Raw genomic sequence first — 27404 nt, forward strand, 5'->3', positions numbered from 1 at the left:
AAACAGGTTACTGAATAAGCCAAAGTCAGAAATTGGTTGTTATACATAGGTAAGACATGTTTCTTTTGTCATATTTTTTTTTACTTTTTCATGTAATAAAATGGATTTTGATGGATTATAACATACAATATTACTTCATGGGAAACACAACTGGATAGTATTTTTCTGTGGAGTGTTACAAACAAAATGAGCCCACTTATGCCTGGATTTGACTTGTTTTGGGCCTCCAGAAGACCAGGACAAGGTCAAAACTGAAAATTATGACGTCTAATATGATGACAAATTATTAATTAAAAAAAATGGCATTTGTGGTGGATGGTTGGCTTAGATTGGATTTGCTGGTCGTTTTCTTTGAGATTGCCCGATTCTAAAGAGGTACAAGATAGAACATGCACGTATTGGTTTAAATATGAACGTGCAATAGTGGGCGTTACAAAATATTATACAAAACCCTACTGAGCTCGGGTGGGTGGCTGTATGTGCACATATAGCCTATCACAGATGTTATATCCAGCTGGATTTTATTCAAGCCTACATGTGTACTTAGATGATATTAATGCAGTTTAAAGCTGATTTACAAGTTAAATGTCACTGTACAGATATACAGTTAGATATTGTACCATTTTTTATTTCCAGCCTGGTTACACAGTGCTTGTGCACGCTTGCTCACATGAACCACAGCATGAATCCACCTTCAAAAGCACAATCAAATCAACTGTCATGAAAAAAATGAATGACTAAAACTGCAACAGCATCATAGGAGCAATTATTTCATTCAATATGTTTTAAGGTTGTTTTGTTATTCTCAGTTCACATTTTCTGAAGGTGCCTGGTTAAACAGCTGAGCAATGACATTTGGATTTCTTCTAATTATTACTATTTTTATTTAATTATATTTAGATTAAAGTAACCCATAAGGGTTAGATGTGACTTATTTCCCCTGCGGGGTGAAGCAGATTGATGTTCAACATAAAATGTTGCTGTGGGCTGAAGTGATCACAATCTCTGCAGGATCAGGCAGGAGTGTGATGACACATCTGCGGGAGTGGGTGGTAACAGTTGGAAATCCTGCAAGAGCAAGTGGGTGTGGGATTGTATTTAAAAAAAAAAAAGTCTCTCATAGACCTTTATTTTCAATCACATACCAGAAAAGGAGTAAAATTATTGCCAGTATAGTATTACTTTGTTGTTCTGATTCAGTCGGTGCATGTCTTCTAACAGTATGGAGCAAGTGCAAATTTTAGGCTGAAATGTTGAAAATCAAGACAGGTGGAAATCAGGACTATAAATTTATTGATTAGTCTCTAAAATTAAATATACGAGGTCTGTGAGAAAACTATCCGACCTTTCATTTTTTTCAAAATCTATATGGATTTGAATCATGTGCGCTTGCATCAGACAAGCTTGAACCTTCGTGCGCATGCGTGAGTTTTTTCACGCCTGTCGGTTGCGTCATTCGCCTGTGGGCAGGCTTTGAGTGAGCACTGGTCCACCCCCCTCGTCAGATTTTTATTGTTTAGGAATGGCGGAGCGACTGCCGCTTTGTTCCATGAAAATTTTTTCAGAAACTCTGCCAGACAGCCAGATGGAAACCATTTGGAAGATTCAGATGGCTTTCGGTGAAGATTCTATTGGTATCACACGGATTTAGGACCATTAAAACTGGATTAAAAATGGCCCACAGCGGCGGAGGGCACACCGCGCACCGAGCGGCCATCGACAGGCTGGAACGAGCAGATCACTTCCAAATTTAAGGCTCTGTTGATGCAGGACGTCATGTGACTAGCAGAGAAGTTTCAGAAGAGGTCAGGATCAGCACTTTATCGGCACATTCCACTGTTAAAGGAGATTTTGTAATGAAAGACGTGCGGATGGATTCGCGCGTCGGGACGCAGCCGCTCATGGCGCGGGACAAACAACACCTCCATGTTGGAAACCATTCGTAAGATTCAGACAGCTTTCGGTGGCTTTTCAGTCAAGTGAGTATCCGAGAAATTGTTTAACAGCTGGGCATGTTCCAACTTGTCCTGTGAGACTTCCAACACAGAGTTGTTGTTTGTCCAGCGCCATGAGCGGCTGCGTCCCGACGCACGAATCCCAATAGAGCGCTTCGGTCTCAGACTGCAGGCTTACTTGTAGTTCCTAGGGTTTTTAAGAGTAGAATGGGAGGCAGAGCTTTCAGCTTTCAGGCTCCTCTCCTGTGGAACCAGCTCCCAATTCAGATCAGGGAGACAGACACCCTCTCTACTTTTAAGATTAGGCTTAAAACTTTCCTTTTTGCTAAAGCTTATAGTTAGGGCTGGATCAGGTGACCCTGAACCATGCCTTAGTTATGCTGCTATAGACTTAGACTGCTGGGTGGTTCCCATGATGCACTGAGTGTTTCTTTCTCTTTTTGCTCTGTATGCACCACTCTGCATTTAATCAATAGTGATTGATCTCTGCTCTCTTCCACAGCATGTCTTTTTCCTGATTCTCTCCCCTCAGCCCCAACCAGTCCCAGCAGAAGACTGCCCCTCCCTGAGCCTGGTTTTGCTGGAGGTTTCTTCCTGTTAAAAAGGAGTTTTTCCTTCCCACTGTTGCCAAGTGCTTGCTCATAGGGGGTCGTTTTGACCATTGGGGTTTTTCTGTAATTATTGTATGGCTTTTGCCTTACAATATAAAGCGCCTTGGGGCAACTGTTTGTTGTGATTTGGCGCTATATAAATAAAATTGATATATATATATATACATATATATATACAGAGAGAGAGAGAGAGAGAGAGAGAGAGAGAGAGAGAGAGAGAGAGAGAGAGAGAGAGAGAGAGAGAGAGAGAGAGAGTAAAGGATTGGTATAATAGCTGCATTTTAGATAATGTATCTGCAACATTATGTTTATTATACAACCCCTGGCAAAAATGATGGAATCACCGGCCTCGGAGGATGTTCATTCAGTTGTTTAATTTTGTAGAAAAAAAGCAGATCACAGACATGATACAAAACTAAAGTCATTTCAAATGGCAACTTTCTGGCTTTAAGAAACACTATAAGAAATCAGGAAAAAAAAGTTGTGGCAGTCAGTAACGGTTACTTTTTTACTTTTTAGACCAAGCAGAGGGAAAAAAAATATGGAATCACTCAATTCTGAGGAAAAAATTATGGAATCATGAAAAACAAAAGAACGCTCCAACACATCACTAGTATTCTGTTGCACCACCTCTGGCTTTTATAACAGCTTGCAGTCTCTGAGGCATGGACTTAATGAGTGACAAACAGTACTCTTCATCAATCTGGCTCCGACTTTCTTGGTTGCTGTTGCCAGATCAGCTTTGCAGGTTGGAGCCTTGTCATGGACCATTTTCTTCAACTTCCACCAAAGATTTTCAATTGGATTAAGATCTAGACTATTTTTTGACCCTATGTGTCTTTTTGCAGGGAATGTTTTCACAGTTTTGCTCTATGGCAAGATGCATTATCACCTTGAAAAATGATTTCATCATCCCCAAACATCCTTTCAGTTGATGGGATAAGAAAAGTGTCCAAAATATCAACATAAACTTGTGCATTTATTGATGATGTAATGACAGCCATCTCCTCAGTGCCTTTACCTGACATGCAGCCCCATATCATCAATGACTGTGGAAATTTACATGTTCTCTTCAGGCAGTCATCTTTATAAATCTCATTGGAACGGCACCAAACAAAAGTTCCAGCATCATCACCTTGCCCAATGCAGATTCGAGATTCATCACTGAATATGACTTTCATCCAGTCATCCACAGTCCACAATTGCTTTTCCTTACCCCATTCTAACCTTGTTTTTTTTCTGTTTAGGTGTTAATGATGGCTTTTGTTTGGCTTTTCTGTATGTAAATCCCATTTGCTTTAGGCGGTTTCTTACAGTTCGGTCACAGACATTGACTCCAGTTTCCTCCCATTCGTTCCTCATTTGTTTTGTTGTGCATTTTCGATTTTTGAGACATATTGCTTTAAGTTTTCTTCTTGATGCTTTGATGTCTTCCTTGGTCTACCAGTATGTTTGCCTTTAACAACCTTCCCATGTTGTTTGTATTTGGTCCAGAGTTTAGACACAGCTGACTGTGAACAATCAACATCTTTTGCAACATTGTGTGATGATTTACCCTCTTAAGAGTTTGATAATCCTCTCCCTTGTTTCAATTGACATCTCTCGTGTTGGAGCCATGATTCATGTCAGTCCACTTGGTGCAACAGCTCTCCAAGGTGTGATCACTCCTTTTTAGATGCAGACTAACAAGCAGATCTGATTTGATGCAGGTGTTAGTTTTGGGGATGAAAATTTACAGGGTGATTCCATAATTTTTTCCTCAGAATTGAGTGATTCCATATTTTTTTCTTCTGCTTGGTCTAAAAAAGTAACCGTTACTGAATGCCATTATTTTTTTTCCTGATTTCTTATAGTGTTTCTTAAAGCCAGAAAGTTGCCATTTGATATGACTTTAGTTTTGTGTCATGTCTATGATCTGCTTTTTTTCTACAAAATTAAACAACTGAATGAACATCCTCCGAGGCCGGTGATTCCATAATTATTGCCAGGGGTTGTAGCTGTAACAGCAGCTTTTCACAATGTAATTTCAGGTTCAGATGCCCTACATGCAATGACACACAGTGACACACAGTGTTTGCAGATAGGGTGTGCAATGTTCACAACTAGTTCACATAAGTGAACTAGTCATGAGTGTCAGAAATTTTGAACATTTCAAAATGTTCTTTGCACACTGGCATGCAGCTGCACACAGGTGACGCACAGTTTACAACAAAGTTTAATCATTGCCACGCAAGATTGATCAAATCTGTGCAATTGTCAAGGTGGCTTAAGTCCAAGTCGAGAACAGGACTGGATGAGTCTAAGTCCCACAGTGCATGAAACATTTACAATAAAATGTGAAATATGCAACCTACAGGCACACTTGATCTGAATGATCCAACCCCCAAACCCCCAAAACCCATAATATACAAACAAACAATGAGAGCTGAAATCTACAAAACCATTTTTAACATCTTGAGTCTAGACATTCTCAACATGATGGGCAGTTAACCACCAGTCTTTAATTAAGGAGTCTGTAGAGCCTCAAGAATTTCTAAAATAAATATTGAATAACTATATTTGTATTGCCTCTGGTTTCCTGTCTTCAAAGCTGTTCCAGAAAGAGTTAAAATGGGTGATTATTTTCTACAAACTACATTAGCAGGTGATCTCCGTTTTACTCAAAACTGGTGTTAATTTGTGAAATCTCTTGATGGGGTCTGTGGCTGAAATGAAATTCTGCACCTCCATGCAATTTCTGGAACCAGTTTGAGACCACAGCTGTATAGATTCTAGAAAACTAAAAAGTCTCCCAAGACTCATGTGTCAATTGATTTCAAAACTCTAGTTAAACAACTGTCCCTGGAGAGCCTCTAGATGAGCGATGATCTATATTCAACAGATTTGTGTCATGAAAGAACTCAGCTGTTCACCAGAGATCTTCAGACAGAAAAGTAAGGTGCTATTTGGGACTTGGGCTTTATTGCGAAAGTGGTGGCCCACGTCTTCACATACTGTAACAAAGTAAAAGGTAGGAGAGGGAAGATGAAATATTTGGGATTTCTAGTGATGTATTGTCAGATACATCATATAATCTTTGTATTACTTGTCAGACTCTGCTTTAACTCTCTTCTTGGTTTGATGGGGCATCCTGAAATGAGCTATGAAACTATTTTTCATTGCCACATTTTGTGTTTTAGTTGGAACACATTCTTTGTCCCATTGCTGGTGCCATATGGCTCCAGTTTGGAATATGCTCCCATCAGTGCTCTCAGAACAGCTCTGTCACTTTGCCCCATTGGTCAATCTCTTCACCATGTTGACCACAGGCTTTTATGTGGTTTTGTGGTTGCCTGTGTGCCAGGAGAATTAATGACCAACAATCCAAAAAATGCTGCATGGGGACAAAGACGTAGTGAGATGATTTAATGCTGTGCAAAAGCGTCACAGTAGGTTTCTGTCTCCTGTGGGATTCTTAATATATTGTCAGTATTTGTCCAGTTGATAGCTGAGGTTTGCTTAAAAAAAAAAAAAAATCCCTTAGAATAATGAGTGAGTCTGGGTGTTCTTGGCCCACACTGGTTATCTGGCCAGCCAAGTGTAACAGCAAGAAGGCACAAGAACAGTCTCGAGGCTGAGTGTAAACATTGACCAGAATAATGAAGGAAAACTCTTGCACTGAATTGCCAATTTCTTTCAAAACCTCAACATTGCTACCTTTTCACCGAAAGCAGATTCAACTACTTTCAAGGGAGTGCCAGAATGTTTCACCTAGCCAGGATAACATGACGCACAGCCATGACAGACTCGGAAATTTGCAGGTAGAGTTAAGGAATAAAAGAAAAGTCAATGGTGGGTTCATTTCCCAGTAACGTCTGATTGTCCTGTTGCTCTATGCAGTATAGAATAGTGACTAATTTGCTACCAATATATAGTGTAGGTCTGGGTTTGATTGTTGCTCATGTGATCACCCTCATGTCTACATCCTTGAAAAAGTCACTTAATCTGCATTGTTTCATTCCACCAGTTCTAAATGGGAATCAACTGTGGATGGATAAGTAAAATCAACAGACTGGTGTACCATCCAGTATCTCATTGAGTGGAGGTTCTAGGCTCTAATCCACTTCCCCACAGTCCAGCATCCACACATAAGAAAGGACAACTGTTATTTGGACTCATTTCTTCAACCCACTGCTTTCAAAATGACAGCATCTATAAAACTCGAGTGTGAAACTACTTAAAACAGTCCATTTTCGGTTTGTCAACTTGAGTTGCTCTGTTGGTTTTTAATTGATTTTGTTAATCCAATGAATGATGTCCAGACTATGAAAAACGAAGCCATGGCCTTATTTACAAGTCTGAGAAACACAATTAACTTGCCTTTGTGTGGCCAAAACATAATAGCTATTCCTGGCACAATAGCTGCAGTGTGAAAAGGGTCGAGAAAAGTAAATGAAAAGCCATACATAAATGTGTTCATGGCAAATAAATAAATGGATGACAGAGCTCAATTCAGCCATTGGAAGGACAATAAAAGATTTGTCATTCTTATTACTGGGAGCTTCCAAAATACCAGAATTCCATTTAAAGCTATTGATTAGATTTTTAATGGTCCAATGATTAATAAAATTGGGAATTTACTCAGAATGTACTTTTCTGTAGATGAAAAGGGTAAACAAAGTAGACAACACATTAGAGAGACTTTACTTCTTATGAATTAAATTTCTTATTTTAATTAAATGAGAATTAAAAAAAAAAAAAACTTGTCACAGTGACCCCCAAAGACCCATTTAACTGATGCCCTGATGATGTCATGGTCCACTATCATTTCACCTGTTGGCTTCACTTTCTAATCCCTTATCCTGCTTTAAGTTTCTGTGCGAACAATCAGCTCCACCCATTTCCTCTCACCTGCTTCCAAACTGGAATTGCTGCACATCGTAAAGCCAGCTCTTCCATTTTCCCTTCATGTCAGATTGTTTCATACTGCAATGTTGATCTATCCAGCCTGCTAAAAAATTCAACTAGATCCTAGTTAACAAACCCAGCCAACCTTCCCTGAACCCAGCCATTCTATTAAAAGACTAAAGGTTTACTGATGCAAAAACACAAAATTAAATATCCTTCTTTGAATTGCTTGAGGAAAAAAAAAAGAAAAAAAAACTACTTCCCCAAGCCAGTCTGTTTCTTCTGTTTACTTACCATTTTCCCTTGAGCGCTTTCGACATTTTAATGCAATAAATACTTCCTTCTGTTGCCCAAAACTTTACAGTGTTCCGTAAAAATTCCTAAAGTCATTATATGCATGCAGCGGTGGTGTGGACCACGACGCATGCCATCTTTCTTGCTTGTCCTGACGTGAGGGCAAATCAGGGAACCCCTGTGGCTTGCTTTGCTTCTCTACAGGTAATTATTGTTCTCATTCCTAAAAGTTTAGTTCCAAATGATCACCTCAGCAGGTGATTTCACTGATGAACACCACTTCGATTTGGAGTGAGGAACTCATCAGTGAAATTCCCTGCTGAGGTGATAACATGCCTCAACCTCATTAGATACAATTAATGGTACAGTGTGGCATTGCATTATCCACCTCACAGTAAAAGTGGACTTATAGCCAGTTTCACCACTTGATATTGTGTGTATTTATTAACAGTCAGAAAGATGATACTTGGCCCAATTCACATAGAACCCAAAGCTGTTTAAGCTGTTTACAAGATGGAGTTTGTTGTGTGTGAAATGGAATTTATTCAGTGACAGCACTCAATAAATGGCTTTCAGAATATAAATCAAGTTACACCTTCTAGTCCGGGAGCACGTGTTGCTGTCACACATTGCCGTATCCACCACACCGACCATCTTTGGTCCTGTATGGCAACTGTCAACGTAGACAACCGGTCCATCCTCACCTCTCAAAAGTAACCATCAATCTACCACAGCCTTTTCAAGCTGCTGGGCTTCTTAAAAGTGAGTTACCTATGTGCTAGACTGTGCCCAGAGAAATGTAACATGTTCAAAGTATCATAGCTGACACTCCCACACAATTTAAGTCATACTCATTTTGAAAGTGTTTGGGAAAGCTCTATAAACCTGCAGAATTGGAGTTGAGTTCCTCCAGGTGGGTCACCCATTTGAGTCTGGTCTGCTTGAGGTTTCTTCTTCAATATCAAATGGAGTTTGTTCCTTACTACTGTTGTCTGTGTGCTTGCTCTAGGGATTGGTAAGGTTAGCCCTTAGTTGTGTGAAGTGCCTTGGGGCAGCTTTGTTGTGATTTGGCACTAATAAAATAAAAATAAAAAATTGAATTAAATTGAAATTGAAGTACTTAACTGAGTCTCCCTAAGTAACCGCTCGTTTGAGACAAAGTGATAACCGAGGGTCCTCCAAAGAGACTGGGTACCAAAGACATCCAGGTGTCACCTTAATTCACTGGATAGTGTCGGCGTCTCATAACCATAAAAAACTTGAACATTACTTCTCCTGCAATGTCAAACACGTTGGTCCAGTGACCTCATGACACTGTAAGCTCTTCCCAGGCATCTCAATTGAATTTTAATTTTACATTTATTTAACAAGATTAGTCCCACTGAGTTCAAGACCCATTTTACAAGAGAGACCTGGACAATTACAAAATTTCCAAGCCACCTAACCTGCATGTTTTTAGATGTGGGAGAAAGCCAGAGCACCCAGATGGAACCCACGCAAACAAGGGAAGAACATGCAAACTCCACACAGAAAGGCCACTAGTGGGAATCACTCCCATGACCTTCTTGCTGTGAGGAAATGGTGCTAACCACTTAAGCCATCATGATGCCTGGTCAAGGATCCAGGGACATGAATTTCACTGCCGAGATAAAGATAACAATTCTGATGGCTCTAAGAAGTCACCAAAAGCCTGGATTTTTGTCTTAATCCAGGAGAAACACAAACCCACACACTCTGGTTGCTCATTCAGCTTCTCAAGTGCTACAATCAGAGTATCCTTTCATTCCGCAAAGATCACAACATCATCCCCAAAGTCAAGGTCAGTAGCCGGTGGTTTCCACAACCCCATCCAACACCCAGTCCATGGAAACAATGAACAGTGCCAGATCCAGAACACATTCCTGATGAATGGGAGTTTTCACTGGGAAAAATTCTGAGTGTCAGCCTCCACTCCATTCAGCACTCACAGTATCTGTGTTAATGCTGACTATCACGTTGAAGATCCCTCATATTTTCAGGATGTCACAGAAAGCAGCCTGATCAACTGAATCAAATGTATTTTGAAAATCTTCATAAGCTGGGAAAAAAGCATTGCAGATATTCACACTTGTGCTCAATGATTACTCTTAGAGCTAGAATGCAGCAAATGTTTGACTTCTTGGGTGTAAAGCCAGTCTGTTCCTGTTGCTGAGTGAGTACGTTCCTGGTCCTGAAGCCTATGAAAAATAATCCTTGCAAGCACCTTTCCAGGCACAGAGAGCAGTGCCACTCTAGTTGGTGAAAACCATGCAATTACCCCTTCTGATTCCAAAGTGGGTCAGCAAGTCCTTCATTCCAGTCCATAGGGATGATACCAGTTTCCCACATTGAAACAAAGATTGTTTGCAATGCCAGGAGAGCAGCATCTCTGCCCACCTGGAAAAACTCAGCTCCAATATTGCAGGTTTAGGGAGCTTTCCAAAACACTTCTAAAATAAAGGAAGAGCAACACGTCATTGCTCATCTTGCTTAAAATTAATATCCCACAATTGTAACACATGGACTTGAACAACATTGCCAGCGACTGTGACACTGACTTTTCTTTGTACTTCGTTTTAAATAATCAGCCTTGCTGCAAGATGCTGGGCTGCTTTCCAGAGGATGTCTGCAAACTAAGAAAGATCCAACAAATTTATAAAAGCTCCTTTTCAAGGAGAAGCAGTGCACACCTCATGAATATGGCTTGTCTCAATTTTTCTTTGCTTTTCCAGCTGGACTTAAGAGCTGCTTTCAATACGACAGCTTAAGTATGGTATTGTAATAGGCCATCTGAAAAACTAGGTTAGTCTCTTTGGGACAATGTTAAACTGTATGACAACCAACATTACAGGTAGACATGTCTGCATCAGCACACAAAACCAAGTAATGGCAACAATGGGATTGCACTGACCCACTTTGAATGCTCTTTATATTGCCTTCCTTTGTGATAGATTTCTTCGTGTTAATTTTGACGGCAGTGCCCACCCAGTTTTCACAGTCCTGTAGTACTACTGAACATTGCATTGTGCAATGAAAAAAAAAGTACATTCTAGCGTTTTCCTACTCAATTGGAGTAACTATACTGTGACTATATTATACAAACTACACTATAAGACATTTGATAACTGAAGCTACAACTTGAAGCATGCATCTGTCCACAATATGTCCAAGGAAACAATACTGAGTTGTCTAGACCACATACCAGATATAAAAACAACAATGTTATGATTATTCAGTGGCTCTAACCATGCAACACTCCGATACTGATAGCTTGTCAAGGTTGTAAAGCTTGTAAAGCTGTGGAGTGACTTCTAGTTTTTATGTTCCATCACTATGAACAGAATGATTGGTTCTGTTCTATTTATGGTCCATAATTTAAAATTTGTTCACTGTTCCACTCCATGTATAAGCTGTGTTTCACTGGTCATGAAAGAGACAGTTATGTCATTGTCTCAGTGGCTTGGCTCACTACTCTTGCTTTTACATTTTCACTCAGTTTTTACATTTTGTCTGCTTTTAAAGTAGCATTCTGTTTCTCTTAATAATTAATATAAATGACCTCTCTGTGATGTTTGGTAATAAAGAACATTTATATATCCATCCTCTGACCTTTGCAAAGAGCCCCTTGTGAAAGTGATTATTTATTTCTGTTAAACTAAAGGTTTTCACTTGTGCAATGCATAACTTTAACTTTGATACATTTAATTTAATATGTTGAGATTTATTTTCCATGTTTGTTTAAAGGGCATGAAATTAAAGGTTTTAACACAAAGAAGCCTGAATTTTTTGTGATACAAAATATTATTTATAATAATAGATTAAGCCCATGGGTGCCCAGATTTGTTCATGTCTCTGTAATATGATGACTTATGGACAACATCGTGACACTAGTGGTTAGTACACTCATGTAGAAAACAGAATGTTTCCAGCTCAAGACCACCCAGGCCTGTTTTCTATGTACATGTGGACCTGTGTCAGGAATAGCATCCAGAATAAAAGTTGTGCCAAATTTGATCCATATTGCATATGGTAATGTGTTTGCAAGTACTCTGTCCCCTGTTCAGGTTATTCACAAAAATACAATGTGTCCTCCAAGGCAAGCACACAGGCAGACAACCAGAAGAATCAATATGCCACTGTCAGGTGAAATGCAAGAGTCCCCTTGGCCTTCCCCAACCACTGGGGCTGTCAACAATGAGGCACTGGTAGGCTGAATCATAGCCACAGAAATGCACCACATGGACAAACTTTGCAGCTGGAATTCCATCAAAATGATAACACTCATCTTAAACTTCCAAACAACCATTAGTTTGACATAGTCAATCCAGCTATACCTAAAGGACAACTGAAAAGAACTGGTACCAAAGAGATCTTCACCTGGTCATTGGTTCACATCCAAGACTTACAACCATGCACCAGCACCATCAGTCCTAAAGACCATCAGTCTCCTGTAAATATATTAGCATCATGAAACACCTCTGTGCAGAGAGAGATTTTCTGGCGATAAGTGATGCACATCTTTTGTAGGTAAAATACAATTAGGAATTACTGCTTAGGAATCAAGGCGGCTCTCTAAGCCTGATTATTATTCTGTGCATCACTATAAAGCTACACCCTCATTACCTCACCTCCATTCTGTCTTAAATCAAAGTGACACTCAAGCACATTCGTCATAAAAAAGAAGAAAATTAGGAATCCTTTTCCAAATGGGAATGACGATCGCAATTACTCTCACTAGCTTTCACACTCCAGTTAAAATCTGTAGACACTTCAAATTATACAGAACACAGCTGCCAAACTCCAGTTTAATTATGCCAGATATAACTGACTGAGATTTGGCTACCTTTCCTTTTACTTGGGTTTTGGCTACTTTGCTTGGCTACTTTGCTCTTGTTTGAGGAACCAAACAGCTTAGAACCTTGGTATGTTGGTGATTATATCAACTTTCCCAGTCCTAAAAACTGTTGTAGTCAGAATCTTCAATGCAAAAAATAAATGTTGAAACAAAGAAATGTTCAGATCTGCCGAAGTGACATGGAGACAAATTGCTCAGAGGAGGATGCGGCAATAAAATACTTTCTAGGCTTCAGGCAATCACAAGCACAAATCCATTTTTCATTTTTGACCCGAGGGTAATCGATGATGGAGGTGACGAGACAACAGCGCAGCCTGAATGAGCAACGGTGCAGAGAAACGTTCAAAGTAACCTGCTGGATCATTTAAATTCAGCGTGCTAAACCCTTGGCTTTCCATATTCCCACCATGTTTGTGCGGTGTACCATTGGGAGATGGCGCTAGCACTCTAACCACATTTTAATACGGGCTGAACCCTTTAATAGCCTCAGGTCAGCAAAGGCGCCTAGATCTCCATTAAAAACTCAAATGCAAACACTCTACAGTGTACACAAGCATCCCTTTGTGTAACAGAGGGTACGGAGAGGTGAAGGTGGCAAAACAATACCTGTTGATTAATGCAGTTGTAGAGGTGGAGTGCAAAATTATTAAAACATAGCCGTTTTAAGCTACAGTCCAACTCGTACGCATATTACTGTGACTCAAATAGCTGATGACACAGTGCATAGTTTAAACCAATATTAAGCATAGGTGATTGGAAAAGGAGGAAAATAAGCATAATTTGTGCATTGTGAAGCTACACCAGAATTAACTACACTGTGTGACTATTATCTACTAGAGGTCATGCTACAACTTTATGTCAGGTATAGCATAGGCATGGCTCAAAACGGGTAGACACAAATGCGAATTTTCACCAAGGATGGAGTAAGAAAAAGGTTTAATGGTCAAAACAGGCATCAAGTGGGTACATGAGTGGTCCAGCAGCGAGGCAACAGTAACAGACATGCGTAAGGCTGAGGCGTGGTTCAAAAAAACAGGCAAAGGTCAAAATACACTCCGAGGAGGCAATCAGAGCCAAAGACAAACTCAAGGTCCAGGACAAAGCAAGGTCAAAATTCCAGCAGGCAAAAAACAAGAGAAATGAGAGCTTGGAACAAAGGCTGGAAAGTGACATGAAATCAACAATATGGCGGTGAGCTGTGGAACTGTGAGGGCTTAAATAGGGAGCAGGATAATCCAGGTGTAAACAAGGGACAGGTGTGAGGAAGGTGCTGGAAGGGGTGTGACCAAAAAAGACAAGGGCAGGTACAAGATAGTGCAGTGAGATGAAAAGCAAAGTGAACTGGGGCAAGATATACAAGTCAGAGAAAAAACAACAGTGGAAACTGTGGCGTGCTCAAGACAAACCATAATTAAAGTGAATAAAAGAAAAAGGGGCACAGCTAGAAAATAACACAACTAGACTAAAAGCAAAACACAAGGAGATCAATGAATATAATAAGAACTAGCAATGAATATAATAAGTAGAACGAAACTGATACTGATAACGCATACAAGTAAATGCAATAACTGATAAGAGATGACAACATAAACTATGACTACACTGAAATAAATGAACGAGACAAACAAGAGACTACAGAATAATGCAATAAATAAACAGAACATAATCAGATAAGAAACACTGAAGATAAATAAGAATCAAACCAGTGACTAAAGCATAATACAATAAATGTGCTAAACAAACTAAACTAAGACTGAAATAACAAAGGGACCACGAGTAAAAGAATACAAAGGTAATACAATAAGCAATAAGGCAAAACAAACTACAGGCAAGACAGGAACTAAGACAAAAGTGATACAGAAAATAAATTTAAGAAAACTAATCATAAATAGATTATGACCAAGATGGCATGACATAACATATTAAAAAACTCAGAAGACAAAGAATCCAGAGGCCAGCGGGAACCCACAACCAAACAGAAACCCCTCATGGACAGGAGCATGACACTTTAATGTATGCAGCAAATTAAATTAAATTTTATCTATATTTGTTCACTTTTTTGGTACTAAATTGACACCGACAGTGTTAGGGTGTACACTACAAACGTGAATATTCTGCTAAATTCTATCATCCCTCAGGATGTGTACACATCCAGGGCCCTGAGGCATGCAAGGAAGATAGTGGCCAAGCCCTCTCACCCAGGACACAAACTTTTTGTTACCCTCCCCTCTGGCAGACGACTGAGGTCCATCGGGACTAAAACAGATTCTTTCTGTCCGCAGCTAGACTCCCATTTACCCTGCTCCCCACTACCACAAAGTACAGACTGATCATCCCTGTACTGTTTGTCTGCATGCCTGCACAGCCCCATTCCACCATTCAACTATATCTATTTGACAGTAAACTTAACTTGGCCCATTTGTCTATTTGACTCATTTACTTCTTACAGAATGATTTTTTTCCTTTTTCTTTTTATTGCTGTTTATGCACCTATTACTTCTTACAGAATTATTTTCTTTTATTGCTGTTCATGCACCAGTGACACCAGATAAAATTCCTTGGGTGTGAGCACTTACTTGGCAATAAATTTGATTCTGAAATGGGCAATAAAACATGTTTCAAATATTCCTGTATAAAGCCCAGTGACCAAGTCATCAGCACACCAAATTTGTTGCAGATCAAAACTGTAGATTTCTGTATCCATCACACAAAATGTGTTTTTGGAAATATACATTTTTCATCTAGAGGAGAGATAAATTTTACAAAAGACAATTTGTAGTTTCATGTGGTAAAAGTAGTTAAATGAGGTCTCTGATGTTCTGTCATTGACCTATTAATAGAGAAACTGACAAAAACTACATTTAGGTGTGTTGCACGTCCATGGACCCCAGAGGGTTAATTGGAGTAACGGATCATTTAAGAAGTCTGTGCTCCAGTATTTCTGTCGAGTGATATTTTGGTGTTATTTAATTTGTGGTGTTAGCACTGTTAGTTAGTTAGCAGGTTAGCTGACATTAGCTCCACTTCAGTCAAACACAAACTGTCCACAGAGAGGCTATAAACTGGTTGTAATTTTTAATACCCACAGCCAAGCCACCTAAAAAGCCAACATGAATACCATCACCCAGTCTACAAATGTGCTTTAATAAAACACCCATACCAGGGTTAGCCTGTTAATCTTTTGTTTTCTGAGATACAAGAGAACTTGGCCCAGTGCAAACTCAGCCCTGGCTGTGAACTGGGCTGGGGGCTAACCCTACCACTAATCCAATCCAAACAAAATCCAAACATTTTTAAAACTGTTAAAGCTGTTGAGACCTACGTGTTAAAAGTTTCCTAATAGGCATGTTGTTTACCGTCTGCAATCAGAAATCAGAATCAGAAAACTGGTGAGCAAAAAAAAAAAGTAATTTCCTTTAACACCATACTAATATAATCGCAATGTCACAAAGTCATCCAGAGGCATACATGTTTAACTTATGGTTCAAATTTTAACCACTCATTTTAGACAAGTTATTTAAAATTATTGTCATGTCTGAAGTTTATAAAGTGAAAATATCAGATATATGTTTTTGTTTTAAAGTAATGTGCTAATTTTTAAGGTTATGTGAGCACATGCTGTGCCAGGCAGCAAAGCATTATGGGTAGCATATGGTAATCTCAGACATTCACGACAGGACAAATGCATTTCAGACAATCTGTTCAGGGTCCACAGATAACAGCATTAAACTCTAGTGCCTAAAACTCTCGTGAATATATTCTCTGGGTTTATAGACGTTAGTGTATTTGCGCTTGTTAAATTCCACGCATCTTAAATGTAGCAGACACGGATTATCTGGAATTTTGTTTGACATTTTTTCAAGGCCGCTACTGCCATCTACTGGCCAGGAGTGTTCATGGCAGTATTAAACGTCTGGGTACATGGCTGCTCTCAAAGTGTTGATATTGTCCATTGTCCAGGCGCTTTTTGTGTGCATACATGTTAACTTTGTATTCTAAAACTACGGTTAGAAGTAATTCCGACTCCTTATTGGTCCACACGAACAAGGTTGGCGTCATGTTTTTAGTTTTTGTGGAAGTGACGACAAGAGAATAAGGCTCCTGATTGGATAGAATTTTAATCAGTACCGCCACCCAAAGGCTTGGCAGACTAATTACAACACATTTATACGGTTCGATGTGGATGGATTTTTTTTTTTAAACGACGTAGTGTGGATGAAGTTTTTTCCCCAAACTGAAAGGGTAAGATATTCGGTTTTACAAATACCCGACAACGTGTGTACATGGCCTTATGTCTGTGAAAGGCACTATATGTATATATATATATATATATATGATAGCTGTTAGTGTTGTCAAAATTCAACACTGTTAATCTTGCCTTCCATAAAAAACACATAACTCTCACAGAGCTTGCTAATCAGCACACTGGACAATGAGTCGGCATTTTTAACACCCACGATCTTCACAACCTGTGGCTACCCTTAGCAAAAATAAGTTTATTCAAGTGTACTATGAGTATAGTTATTATTATTTTTTTTTAACTAAAACTGAGGAAGTATACTTGAAGGTGACTTTTTATAAACTATATTTTATATACTTAAGAATAGTATAGTGAAGTATACTTGGCTTATACTGAAAAGTATAAACAAAAATCTAAGTACACTAAGACTTATACTTTCATACTAATACTTATAGTTTAGTATACTTTATACGTCTTTCTGCCAAAAAGTACTAAAACTTATTATGCACTTGGAGCAAGATATACTAATTCAAGCCACTGACTCAAGTAACTGAAAAGAAGTTAGAAAAGTACAGATTTTTTTTTCTATGTAGTTATATATTTTTGGTTCCAAAGGTTCGCACTTTTCTTTTACCTTTTTTGACAAGGAAGGGCTTTAGTTCTCAGTTGAAGATGCTATGTTTACATTTTTACAAATAAGGACTTGATCTTGGAGAGACCATTATGTTTACATTTTACATGCACTTGATTTCATAGGTCTTTGTTTTTGAAATGTTTGAAAATATATCAAACCTTTTTTCAACATTCTGTCCTGTGATATTTTTTAAATGCATCACACTCTTGTGTACATACTTTAAGGGGTATATTTTCAGTATATAAATAGTAAGCTACAAGTAATATGCCAAACAAAATTAAAGTATAAAAAGTAAAATAGTGAAATAACTAATGTGTATAACAGTATACTTTAAGTATACGATAATAAATAAAAATAGGAACCCAAAGTATACAACTAGTACAATGGCAGTATATCGATAAGTGCACTTGTGGTATACTTGAAGCATAGGAGAGGGATATATCAAGTACACTGAAAGGTGTACGTGTGGTATACTTTAAGCATACAAGAGGGATATACCAAGTACATTGATAGTATATAGATGAGTGTATTTGTATACTTTAAAGTGTACTTTTGCAAACTTAAAATGAACTTTAAAATATACTTTTATGAACTTGAAATGTTCCAGTTTAGTCTGAAAAAGTATTAAATTTGTGTACTTTCTAGTATACTAACAGTACACGGTCTGTGGTATACTTGCTATACTTATACTGCAGCATACTTAATAAAATGAACTTTAAATATAGTACCTTTGCTAAGGGTAGCTAAAAGGCTAACATTCTGTTGTTAACTACTGTCAGCTTTTGGAGGAAGTTAGTGTTGATCGAGAATGTTTATTGGCTGTGTTACTGATTGGAAAACTTACTGTTCAGAAGCTCCACTGATGTTTATAAGTGTGAATTTGTTGTGTTTTATTATAATGCTGAGATGCAGAAAACATCTGTATCAGTAAGTAAAGGTCCTATTGCATATTTGTTCAATCCTCCCACAAAATCCAGCTGATTGTAATAAATTTAACTCTTCAGGTAGAGGACCTAATTAGTGAAATCATCTGTTTTATGTGTAATGGTAGGAGCAATACATGATTGGACTTTTACTTTACCAAGCAAGGGTTTTTTAAAGTCAGTGTATTAGAATTGGTGAGATGATGGTGGAGTGGTTAGGCATTGGGCTTGAGACAAGAGGATCCGTGGTTCAAACCCCAGCCTGACTGAAAAATCACTACACTGTTAAACCGAAAACTCCATTTAATACAATAATTAAGTCAATGTAACTCAAACTTTGAAAAAGCTATTGTTACTAATTTTTATTAATTTAACTCAAAAATGAATTTTTGTCATAACAACTCAGTTCCTTTAAGTGCATTTAAAGTTTTGGGGCAAGTAAATGTTGGTGATGTATTTCAATTTTCAATTTATTTTCCTTTATATAGCACCAAATCACAACAGAGTTGCCTCAAGGCGCTTCACCCAGGTAAGGTCTATTCTTACCAACCCCCAGAGTAACAGTGGTAAGGAAAAACTCCCTCTGAGGAAGAAACCTCAAGCAGACCATACTCAAAGGGGTGACCCTCTGCTTGGGCCATGCTACAAACATAAATTACAGAAATAATTCACAAAACAATTCATGGATGAATATACAAGAATTGCTGTTGGTGCACAAGACAGGAGGGTCACCAACACAAACACAACTCCCATCTCTGGATGGAGCTGCACCTTAGAGAAAAAACAGAATTGGCATCAGAAAGACAAAAAATACTGTATACTTTGCCAGCATTAAACAACAAGAAGAGCAGAGAAATACTAAGGTGATCGCCGGCCGCTAGCCCTAAGCTTCACTAAAAGACCCAGAATTTAGGTAAAGTTGAGGCCGCAGCCCGCTCCAATTACTAATAACATGAATTAAAAGAGTAAAAAGCGTAAAACAAAACTGTACCAGTATACTAGCCATATGAAAGGGAAAATAAGTGCGTCTTAACTCTGGACTTGAAAGTCTCCACAGAATCTGGCTTTTATTGACGTAGGGAGATCATTCCACAGAGCAGGGGCACGATAAGAGAAAGCTCTATCACCTGCAGACTTCTTATTCACCTTAGGGACACAAAGTAGTCCAGCACCCTGAGAACGTAAAGCCCAGGCCGGTACGTAAGGTTTAATTAGGTCAGCTAGGCAGGTAGGTGCCAGTCCAAGAATAATTTTATAAGTTAGTAGCAGAACCTTAAAATCTGATCTTACTGGGACAGGAAGCCAGTGAAGAGACACCAAAATGGGTGTAATGTGGTCAAACTTTCTGCTTCGTGTCAAAGGTCTGGCTGCAGCATTTTGAAACAATTGGGGAGCCCTAATGCTAGACTGCGATAAACCAGAAAATAGAACATTGCAGTAGTCCAATCTAGAAGAAATGAACACATGGATCAGGGTCTCAGCATCAGCCATAGACAGGATGGGACGAATCTTCGCTATATTTTGCAGGTGGAAGAAAGCTGTGACATGCTCACCTCTTCCACAATTTCTCGGATAGTCACACGACTGAAAAGCCACCGAAAGCCATCTGAATCTTCTGAATGGTGGAAGAGGTGGGCATCATTTTTTGGAGTCCAGCATGTCCTGTGAGACTTCAACACGGAGGTGCTTTTGCTCCGTCAGCAGCTTTGTGCCGAAGCCATCGGCATGAATTTCACAGCCACTCTTGTCATGGCCAAATCTTCTGTCACAGTGGAATGTACCAAAAAAGCGCTGATGTCCACCTCTTCCACAATTTCTCGGATAGTCAGACGACGGTCCCACATCACCACAGCATTCACTTTGGAAATGATTTGGTCATTTCAGCATGTTGATGGCTGACCGGAGCGTGGCTCGCTCTCCACCATTGTGCGGACGTCTTTAAACCGGTTGTACCGCTCCTTAATCTGTGTGATGCCCATAGGATCGTCACAGAAAGCTGTCTGAATAATCTGAATGGTTTCCACCTGGCTGTCGCCCAGTTTCTGGCAAAATTTGATGCAGTCGTGCTGCTCCAGTTGTTCCGCCAACTAACCCTAACCCTTTTCCTTGCAAAGAAAATCCGAGAGACTACACCCATCCTCACACAAAGGCTGCTTACCAGGAAAAGGCGTAATCGACAGGCGTGAAAAAAATCACACATGCACACAGAGGTTCAAGGTTGGCTCATGCAAGCACACATGATTCAAATCCATCAGGTTTTTGCAAAAAAATAAAAAGGTCGGACACTTTTCTAACAGAACTCGTATGAAATTACACTTCATATGGCAAAATCACTTAGTTGATCAAAATTCAGTAAGATATGATTTTATTTTTGTTCATATGAAAATACATCTAAATATTTTGATAAGTGAAAGAGTTCGGTAAACATATTCTGAGTCATATTTGAGAACCCAACATCTGGAACCCCTGGAAATTCACATATGGAAATTGAAATTAGCTGAGAAAATTCATTTTGAACTTTATTTTAACATTCGTTTAAAGTATTACAACTTTGACAAATAACACAGTCCCTTCAAAATCTAATTATGCATCTAAAAAGGTTACTGTGTCTCAGAAATGACTCAAAACAAGCTCTTTTCAAGTCTGTCACTTAACAAGATTTTTAAGATACAAGCAATTATAACACTGAAATTATATGTGTTCTGTGGTATTGTCTAAAATTAAATATATAAATTCATTTGACTAGAAATCAGACAAATATACTTGGTACAATTTTGTGTTTTTGCAATGGATGAAAGGAAACCATCATCCAAGGAAAAAAGTATTACAATGCAAGTCCAGAAAATACAGAGACCTGGAAGTGTCATTGCAAAATGTTTTGCATGTGGAGAGAATGTGCACACGTTTTATGATATTGTGTGATCATTTTATTATATTGTGTGCACGTTTTATTATATTGTGCACTCATTTTATGATATTGTGCGCATGTTTTATTATATTGGGTGCACATTTTAAGCATCTACTTAAACGTGACCACAATTAGCAAAATGTGCACTCAGATATTGTCTTGACACATAAATGTTGGCTGTTCGTCAACAAACCAGGAGACAGTGTAATACATTTCCCTGTTAGAAATGGATCTGGTCAGGGTATATCATGGTTTGGGTGCACAAGGACATATAGAGAACTCTAGCTACCCAGCATGCCATCATCTGGAGTTTAAGCACATTAAAAAGGATCCTGAGGGCAAAGCATCTCCCCCTCATGAGTATGACAATTTAGGTCATATCATGGCATTAATTTTGAACGAAAGGAAAACATCCACTCGTTTTATTAATTTGAGGGCTCAATTAAAGGATAACGTGTGCTCGTTTTATTAATTCGAGGGCCCAATTAAAGGAAAAAGTGTGCGAGAATTATCATGGCATGGAATTATCAGGAAAACATGCGCACATTTTATTAATTTGAGAGCATGTTTTATTCATTCAAGGGCTCAGTTAAAGAAATATGTGCACAAATTATCATGGCCAAAAAAAAATAAATAAAAATAAATAAATATATATATATATATATATATATCGCTTTAAGTGACCTCTCCCAGAAGAAACTACAATGTCCATTACACTTGCAAAACAACTGAGTGGGAGATGCCACCATACATATCTTATAATTCCATAGGTATTGCCAACCATAGTGTAACTGTGCTTTGTCCACTCTGAAAAATAGAGTGAAAGGCAAAATTATGCTTTTGCAGTGTATCATTATATACCTGGTCTTACAGCTTTTGCTGATGTTTTGTTCAATGGTGAGTTCATGTACAGTACAGTTTTACTGTGCTGCATAATTTTTATCCCTGTCATTGAAGCAGCATTCATTCTCAAAGCACTATGGAACCATTTGAGTGTTGGACCGGAATCACTTCCAGTTTCTTGCTCTGTCTTCAGCCACCTTGTAAAATGGATTTCATGAAGTTTCACTTGCTGCTGTCACACTGTTCTCACATGCATGAGTCATTGTGATAAATTCAATCACACTTGAGCCACTTACCGAGCCAGTGTTCGCCTGTGATCTTGCCGAATCCTTCACGGTACGAGTCCCATCCTCGGAAGAAGTTCACTGAGCCATCTTCCCGACGCTGGATCACCTGCACACCCAAGACAGCAATGTCAGGGGTCAGGTGAGACTCATTTCCGAGACAGCACTTCATCTTGCTCGCCGATAATTCATACAGAGTCTCTCTATTGAACCAAACTGAATGAACTCAAAGCCTTGCTCTTTCACAAATGAATAATGCACACACTTTTCCCACTAAAAGGGCAGTTTGTCAGAAGATAATAAAAGAAATCTATTAAATCTTCATAGTTAATTGAAAATTCAAAAAAACTGTGATGTTATTCAGATAATAACCCCAAATTAGGGGATTAAAGATAAAATTAATCTTCTGAAGCACAAATAATGAACATCTCCAGAGCAATCATGTGCTGAAAATTTCTACAGATTTTCTAACATTAATTCCAATATGAAGAACCAAATAAATGTTGGGAAATAGGTGAAATTTTGCTATTTTAATTATCTGAAAGTAACACATTACCTTTGATTGCCCAATTAAATTGTGACATTCAATGAGTCAAACTCAGGATGAAAAAATAAATTAAAATAAAAAATTAGAAATGTGCTCCTGTATGTGGAGGAAACTCATGCAGATACATATAATCTGTGATATGAGATAATACTGAAATTACAAAGGAAATTCTGCAAATTGGTTGGTGCCATCTGGTACCATATGTGATGCCTTGACATACCATAAGGTAGCAGATGGAACTGACAGATATAATTGTTTTTACCATCCACACAGAGAAATCATGTGAAGCAAACATGCTCATTTTTATAATTTTCATCTTCATCACCATATTAATTATCATTATTTGCAGCAGCATCCAGAGATCCAGAGTTTCCTCCTTTTCCTGCTTCTCAGTCACCTCATGTAACATAATTGCAAAGTCTGAGATCACTCTAATTCCGGAGATTCCATGGTCTCCAAACCCAAATCCTCAGTCTTTGGATTTCTCTGCTGACAATCCAAAAAATTGACAGCTCTTTCCCCTTTAAACTCAGCTGTTCTCTTTGAGGATTCTGAGAGTTTTCAAGCCTCTACATTTACTTTTTTCCTAATTATAAGTTTGCCAACGTTTCCAGACTCTTGCTTGAGTGTTACAGTTTGTCAATCACAGCATCTGCTTTCAGCAGTTTCCTCTAAAGTTGCCACATCTGAGCAGTACTTCATCAAATCCACCTTTGAGAGGTCTGTGAATTCTTTCATTAATGTAAGCACAAAGTTGTCAACATGCTGTATGAACAGGTTATTGCAAAATTCAAGGGTTTGTAACTTCAGACTCACAAGCTTTGCTCCCTTGTGACTCATTTGACCCCTGCCCTTATCTGGAAGGATGTCAGTAGATATACAGTCCCATTCCAATGTATTAGGCAATACAGAATTACCACTCAGGACAATGGCAAGTCAGTCAGTGCAATGAATACAGGCAAAAAAAAAAAAATGCATATCACTTTAAGAAATGAAACAGAGGTTTTAAATGTAATTAATACTATTATTTTCAATATACTTGCAATTGTCAATTTGATGGATTTAAGTAATAATGTTTAATTTGATTTCATTAATTTCAACTACAATATTGTTTTGCACTTAATTGACAATGTTATGTGGAAAAAGTTACCTTAACTTGATCAATTAAATTCAACGTTTTAGTTCTTAGAGTGTATAAATAAAACTCTCTCTCTCTCTCTCTCTCTCTCTCTCTCTCTCTCTCTCTCTATATATATATATATATATATACGAGGTCTGTTAGAAAAGTGTCCAACCTCCAAATCATATGGATTTGAAACACGTGTGATTGCATCAGCCAAGCTTGAACCTTTGTGCGCATGCGTGAGTTTTTTCACACCTGTCGTTTGCGTCATTCGTCTGTGAGCAGGCTTTGTGTGAGCAGTGGTCCACCCCTCTCGTCGGATTTTTATTGCGAATAAAATGTCTGAACGATTTGGAGCTTTGCTGCATCAAATTTTTCCAGAAATTGTGAGAGACCTCCAGGTGGACACCGTTCGGAAAATTCAGATGGCTTTCAGGGACGATTTTATGGGGATTACACAGATTAAGGAGTGCTCCAGCCGGTTTAAAGACCGCCTACAGCGTCTGAGACCGCGGCGCACTCCGAGCGCCGATTGACAGGCTGAAGCAACCAGATTATTTCCAACGTGAACGCTTTGTTGATCCGGGACGTCGTCCTGACTACACTACAATGGCAGAAGACGTGGACATCAGTACTTTTCAGCACATTCCACTGTTACAGGAGTTTTTTTCATGGAAAGAGGAGCGGAGGGATGTGCCATGGAGCCCGTTCATGGCGCGGCACAAAACCACCTCCATGTTTGGTCTCACAGACGGCTTTCAGATGGCTTAAAGACGGCTTTCGGTGGCTTTTCAGTCGTTGTGACTATCCAAGAATTGTGCATGAGCTGGACATGCCACAACATGTCCTGTGAGGCTTCATCTCGGCGTTGTCTTTGCGCCATGCAGACCAACACGGAGATGGTTTTGTGCCGCGCCATAAGCGGGCACGGTGCATATTCCTCCGCTCCTCTTTCCATGATTAAAAACTCCTGTAACAGTGGAATGTGCCGTCATTTCCAAACTGGACGCTCTGTTGACCCGGGACGTCGTCTGACTAGCACAGGAATTGCTGAAGACGTGGACATCAGCACTTTTTCGGCACATTGAAAGACGTGCAGAGGAATTCCGCGTGTCGCGGTGGAGCCGCGTAGTCTAACATGTCATCAAATGTAATAAAATCAAACTGCCTGAAAATAATTTCTGAAATAAAAGATTACAGACAAGGTTACAGACTTGGTTCTTATTTTGTTGAAATGCAATTAATAATAATGACAATTTTCCTCAGTTTTATAAGAATGTTTCACTCATATCCAAAGCTCTAAAGAAGCCTTTTTTCGTGACAAAGCCGTGAATAAAATAGACCAGCAATTGGGAATGATTTGATTCCTCTCAAAACATCATTTTGTTCTTTCACACACATTTTGTTCAAAGAACACCATTAACAAAAGCTGTCATACAAAATGAGATATAGTTTGTAATTTTCATTTTAGTGCACCAAAGATAAGTGTGCCTTCCACGGGCAATGCCATAGGAGGACGTTCTTGAAGCTAATTGTCCCCAAATGGGTCCGTTAGCTTTTGTCCAAAACTGAAGAGGGTCATAATTTCCACTCTAATGAATTGCTTTGAGTCTTAATTATTGAGAACAACATAACTGCAATACAATAAAATATTGTGTGTTAAGTGAATAGAAAAATAAATGTGTGATAGACAAATCTAACACAAACACCAGATCTGAGCTAGAGCATTGTGGGTATTATCCTAACACCACTATGAACCATAGAGTGTATATGCATACTTCGCAAACCCTATGTTACATCATCCATGGACAGATAACCAAAAAATTAACTTTGATAACAGATAATCAGATAACTTCAAAGTTATGTTTGATAAAGATAAACCATTCAAAAATGTATCAGAAGTTACAGATAACCGATAAATTCCAGTGTTGTCTCTGGTACACTAGCAACTATAAACAAGCTGATTTTGAGTTTCAATACCACGATCACTTTTGGAAGCATCAAAAGCGACAACAGACCCAAACAATGAGTCAGCACTTCTGTTTTTGAGCATCCTGCCCCTTTCTGGAAGCTCCTGTTTACTACTTGGCTTCCAGTACAGATGCCAGCTAAGAAGAACTATGAAGCTCACCTCTCTGCTCAATCACAATGATGCCGTGAGGCAGAGGAGGTCTTGGAAAATAAAGTTTTGTAACAAACACAGACAGATCACAAAGGATTCTGGGTAAAATGTGCCTTGGCTAACACTGATTGGTTTAATGTGAGGTGTGTCGTGTGTTGGTGTTTACAGATAAATGTGCTTTTGTAAAACATTCCATTTTTTTATTTGTAAAAAAAAAAAAAGGCATTTTCAAAAAAAAAAAAAAAAAGCCAAGTTGTAATTAGATAACTGTCTGATATAACCTGTATCAAAAATAAATAATAGAACACTGTCATGTTCTACTGGTGTCAGACGTTCAGTACTTAAGCTGTGTTTACACTGAGCGAGTTTTGGCCCTTTTTCAGATGATTTTCATTCGTGCGAGAATTTTTTGGACCGAGTTTCAGGTTAATTGCGCGTCCTGCATCGTGTAGTGTACATGGAGTAACAAGCTGCGTTTAACATTTCACGACAACCTCCTGATCGCCGATCCTATGGTCGAATGAAAATTAAACCTGTTTGATATTATTCTGGTCAGCCGGCATGAGGGTGTCCTGCTGCTGAAGAGCTACAAGCATCCAACCCTGCACTGTGCCTGTGCAAACACCGCAGACCTATCTTGTAATGGTTTTTTGCTGTTGTTTTGTTTTGTTTTTAAACTTTGATGTCACCCATCAAGAGTTTTTGTAAATTAAGATTGAAAAAAAAGCTTACGTTTTGCTTCTGAAAACACGAGTCCGACATGTGGTTTTTGAATGTACGTGTGTGAGAACATAAATCACGTGGTCTAAACTTTTACACCGTACGGTTCTGTGGTACAGTTTGAACTGAAACTGAGTACAGTGATTAAAAATATCACACAGTGTCTGCCCAGCTTCAGGACGAATACTGCCATGAACTGCCATGAACACTACTGGCCAGTAGATGGCAGTAGAGACCGTGAAAACTTGCCAAAACAAAATTCTAGATAGTGTCTGCTATATTTAAGATGCGTGGAATTTAACAAACGCAAACACAATAACAATGTCTATAAACCCAGAGAATATATTCACGAGAGTTTTAGGCACTAGAGTTTAATGCTGTTGTCCATGGAGCCTGAACATAGTGTCTGAAATGCATTTGATATGTCGTGAACGTACTGA

General features: G+C 38.7%; 1 protein-coding gene across 2 annotated transcripts in view; it reads right to left on the reverse strand.

The window, feature by feature from the left end:
* fibcd1 (fibrinogen C domain containing 1) overlaps positions 1-27404 on the reverse strand; it is a 367422-nt gene that overhangs the window by 115126 nt on the left and 224892 nt on the right. For both annotated transcript variants that reach the window (XM_034192108.1, XM_034192107.1), the window contains one exon: positions 22465-22561. In XM_034192108.1, the coding sequence (XP_034047999.1) occupies positions 22465-22561 (97 nt within the window). The remainder of the gene's footprint in view (positions 1-22464; positions 22562-27404) is intronic.

This window comes from Thalassophryne amazonica, chromosome 17, assembly GCF_902500255.1.
Source record: "Thalassophryne amazonica chromosome 17, fThaAma1.1, whole genome shotgun sequence".
NCBI lineage: Eukaryota > Metazoa > Chordata > Actinopteri > Batrachoidiformes > Batrachoididae > Thalassophryne > Thalassophryne amazonica.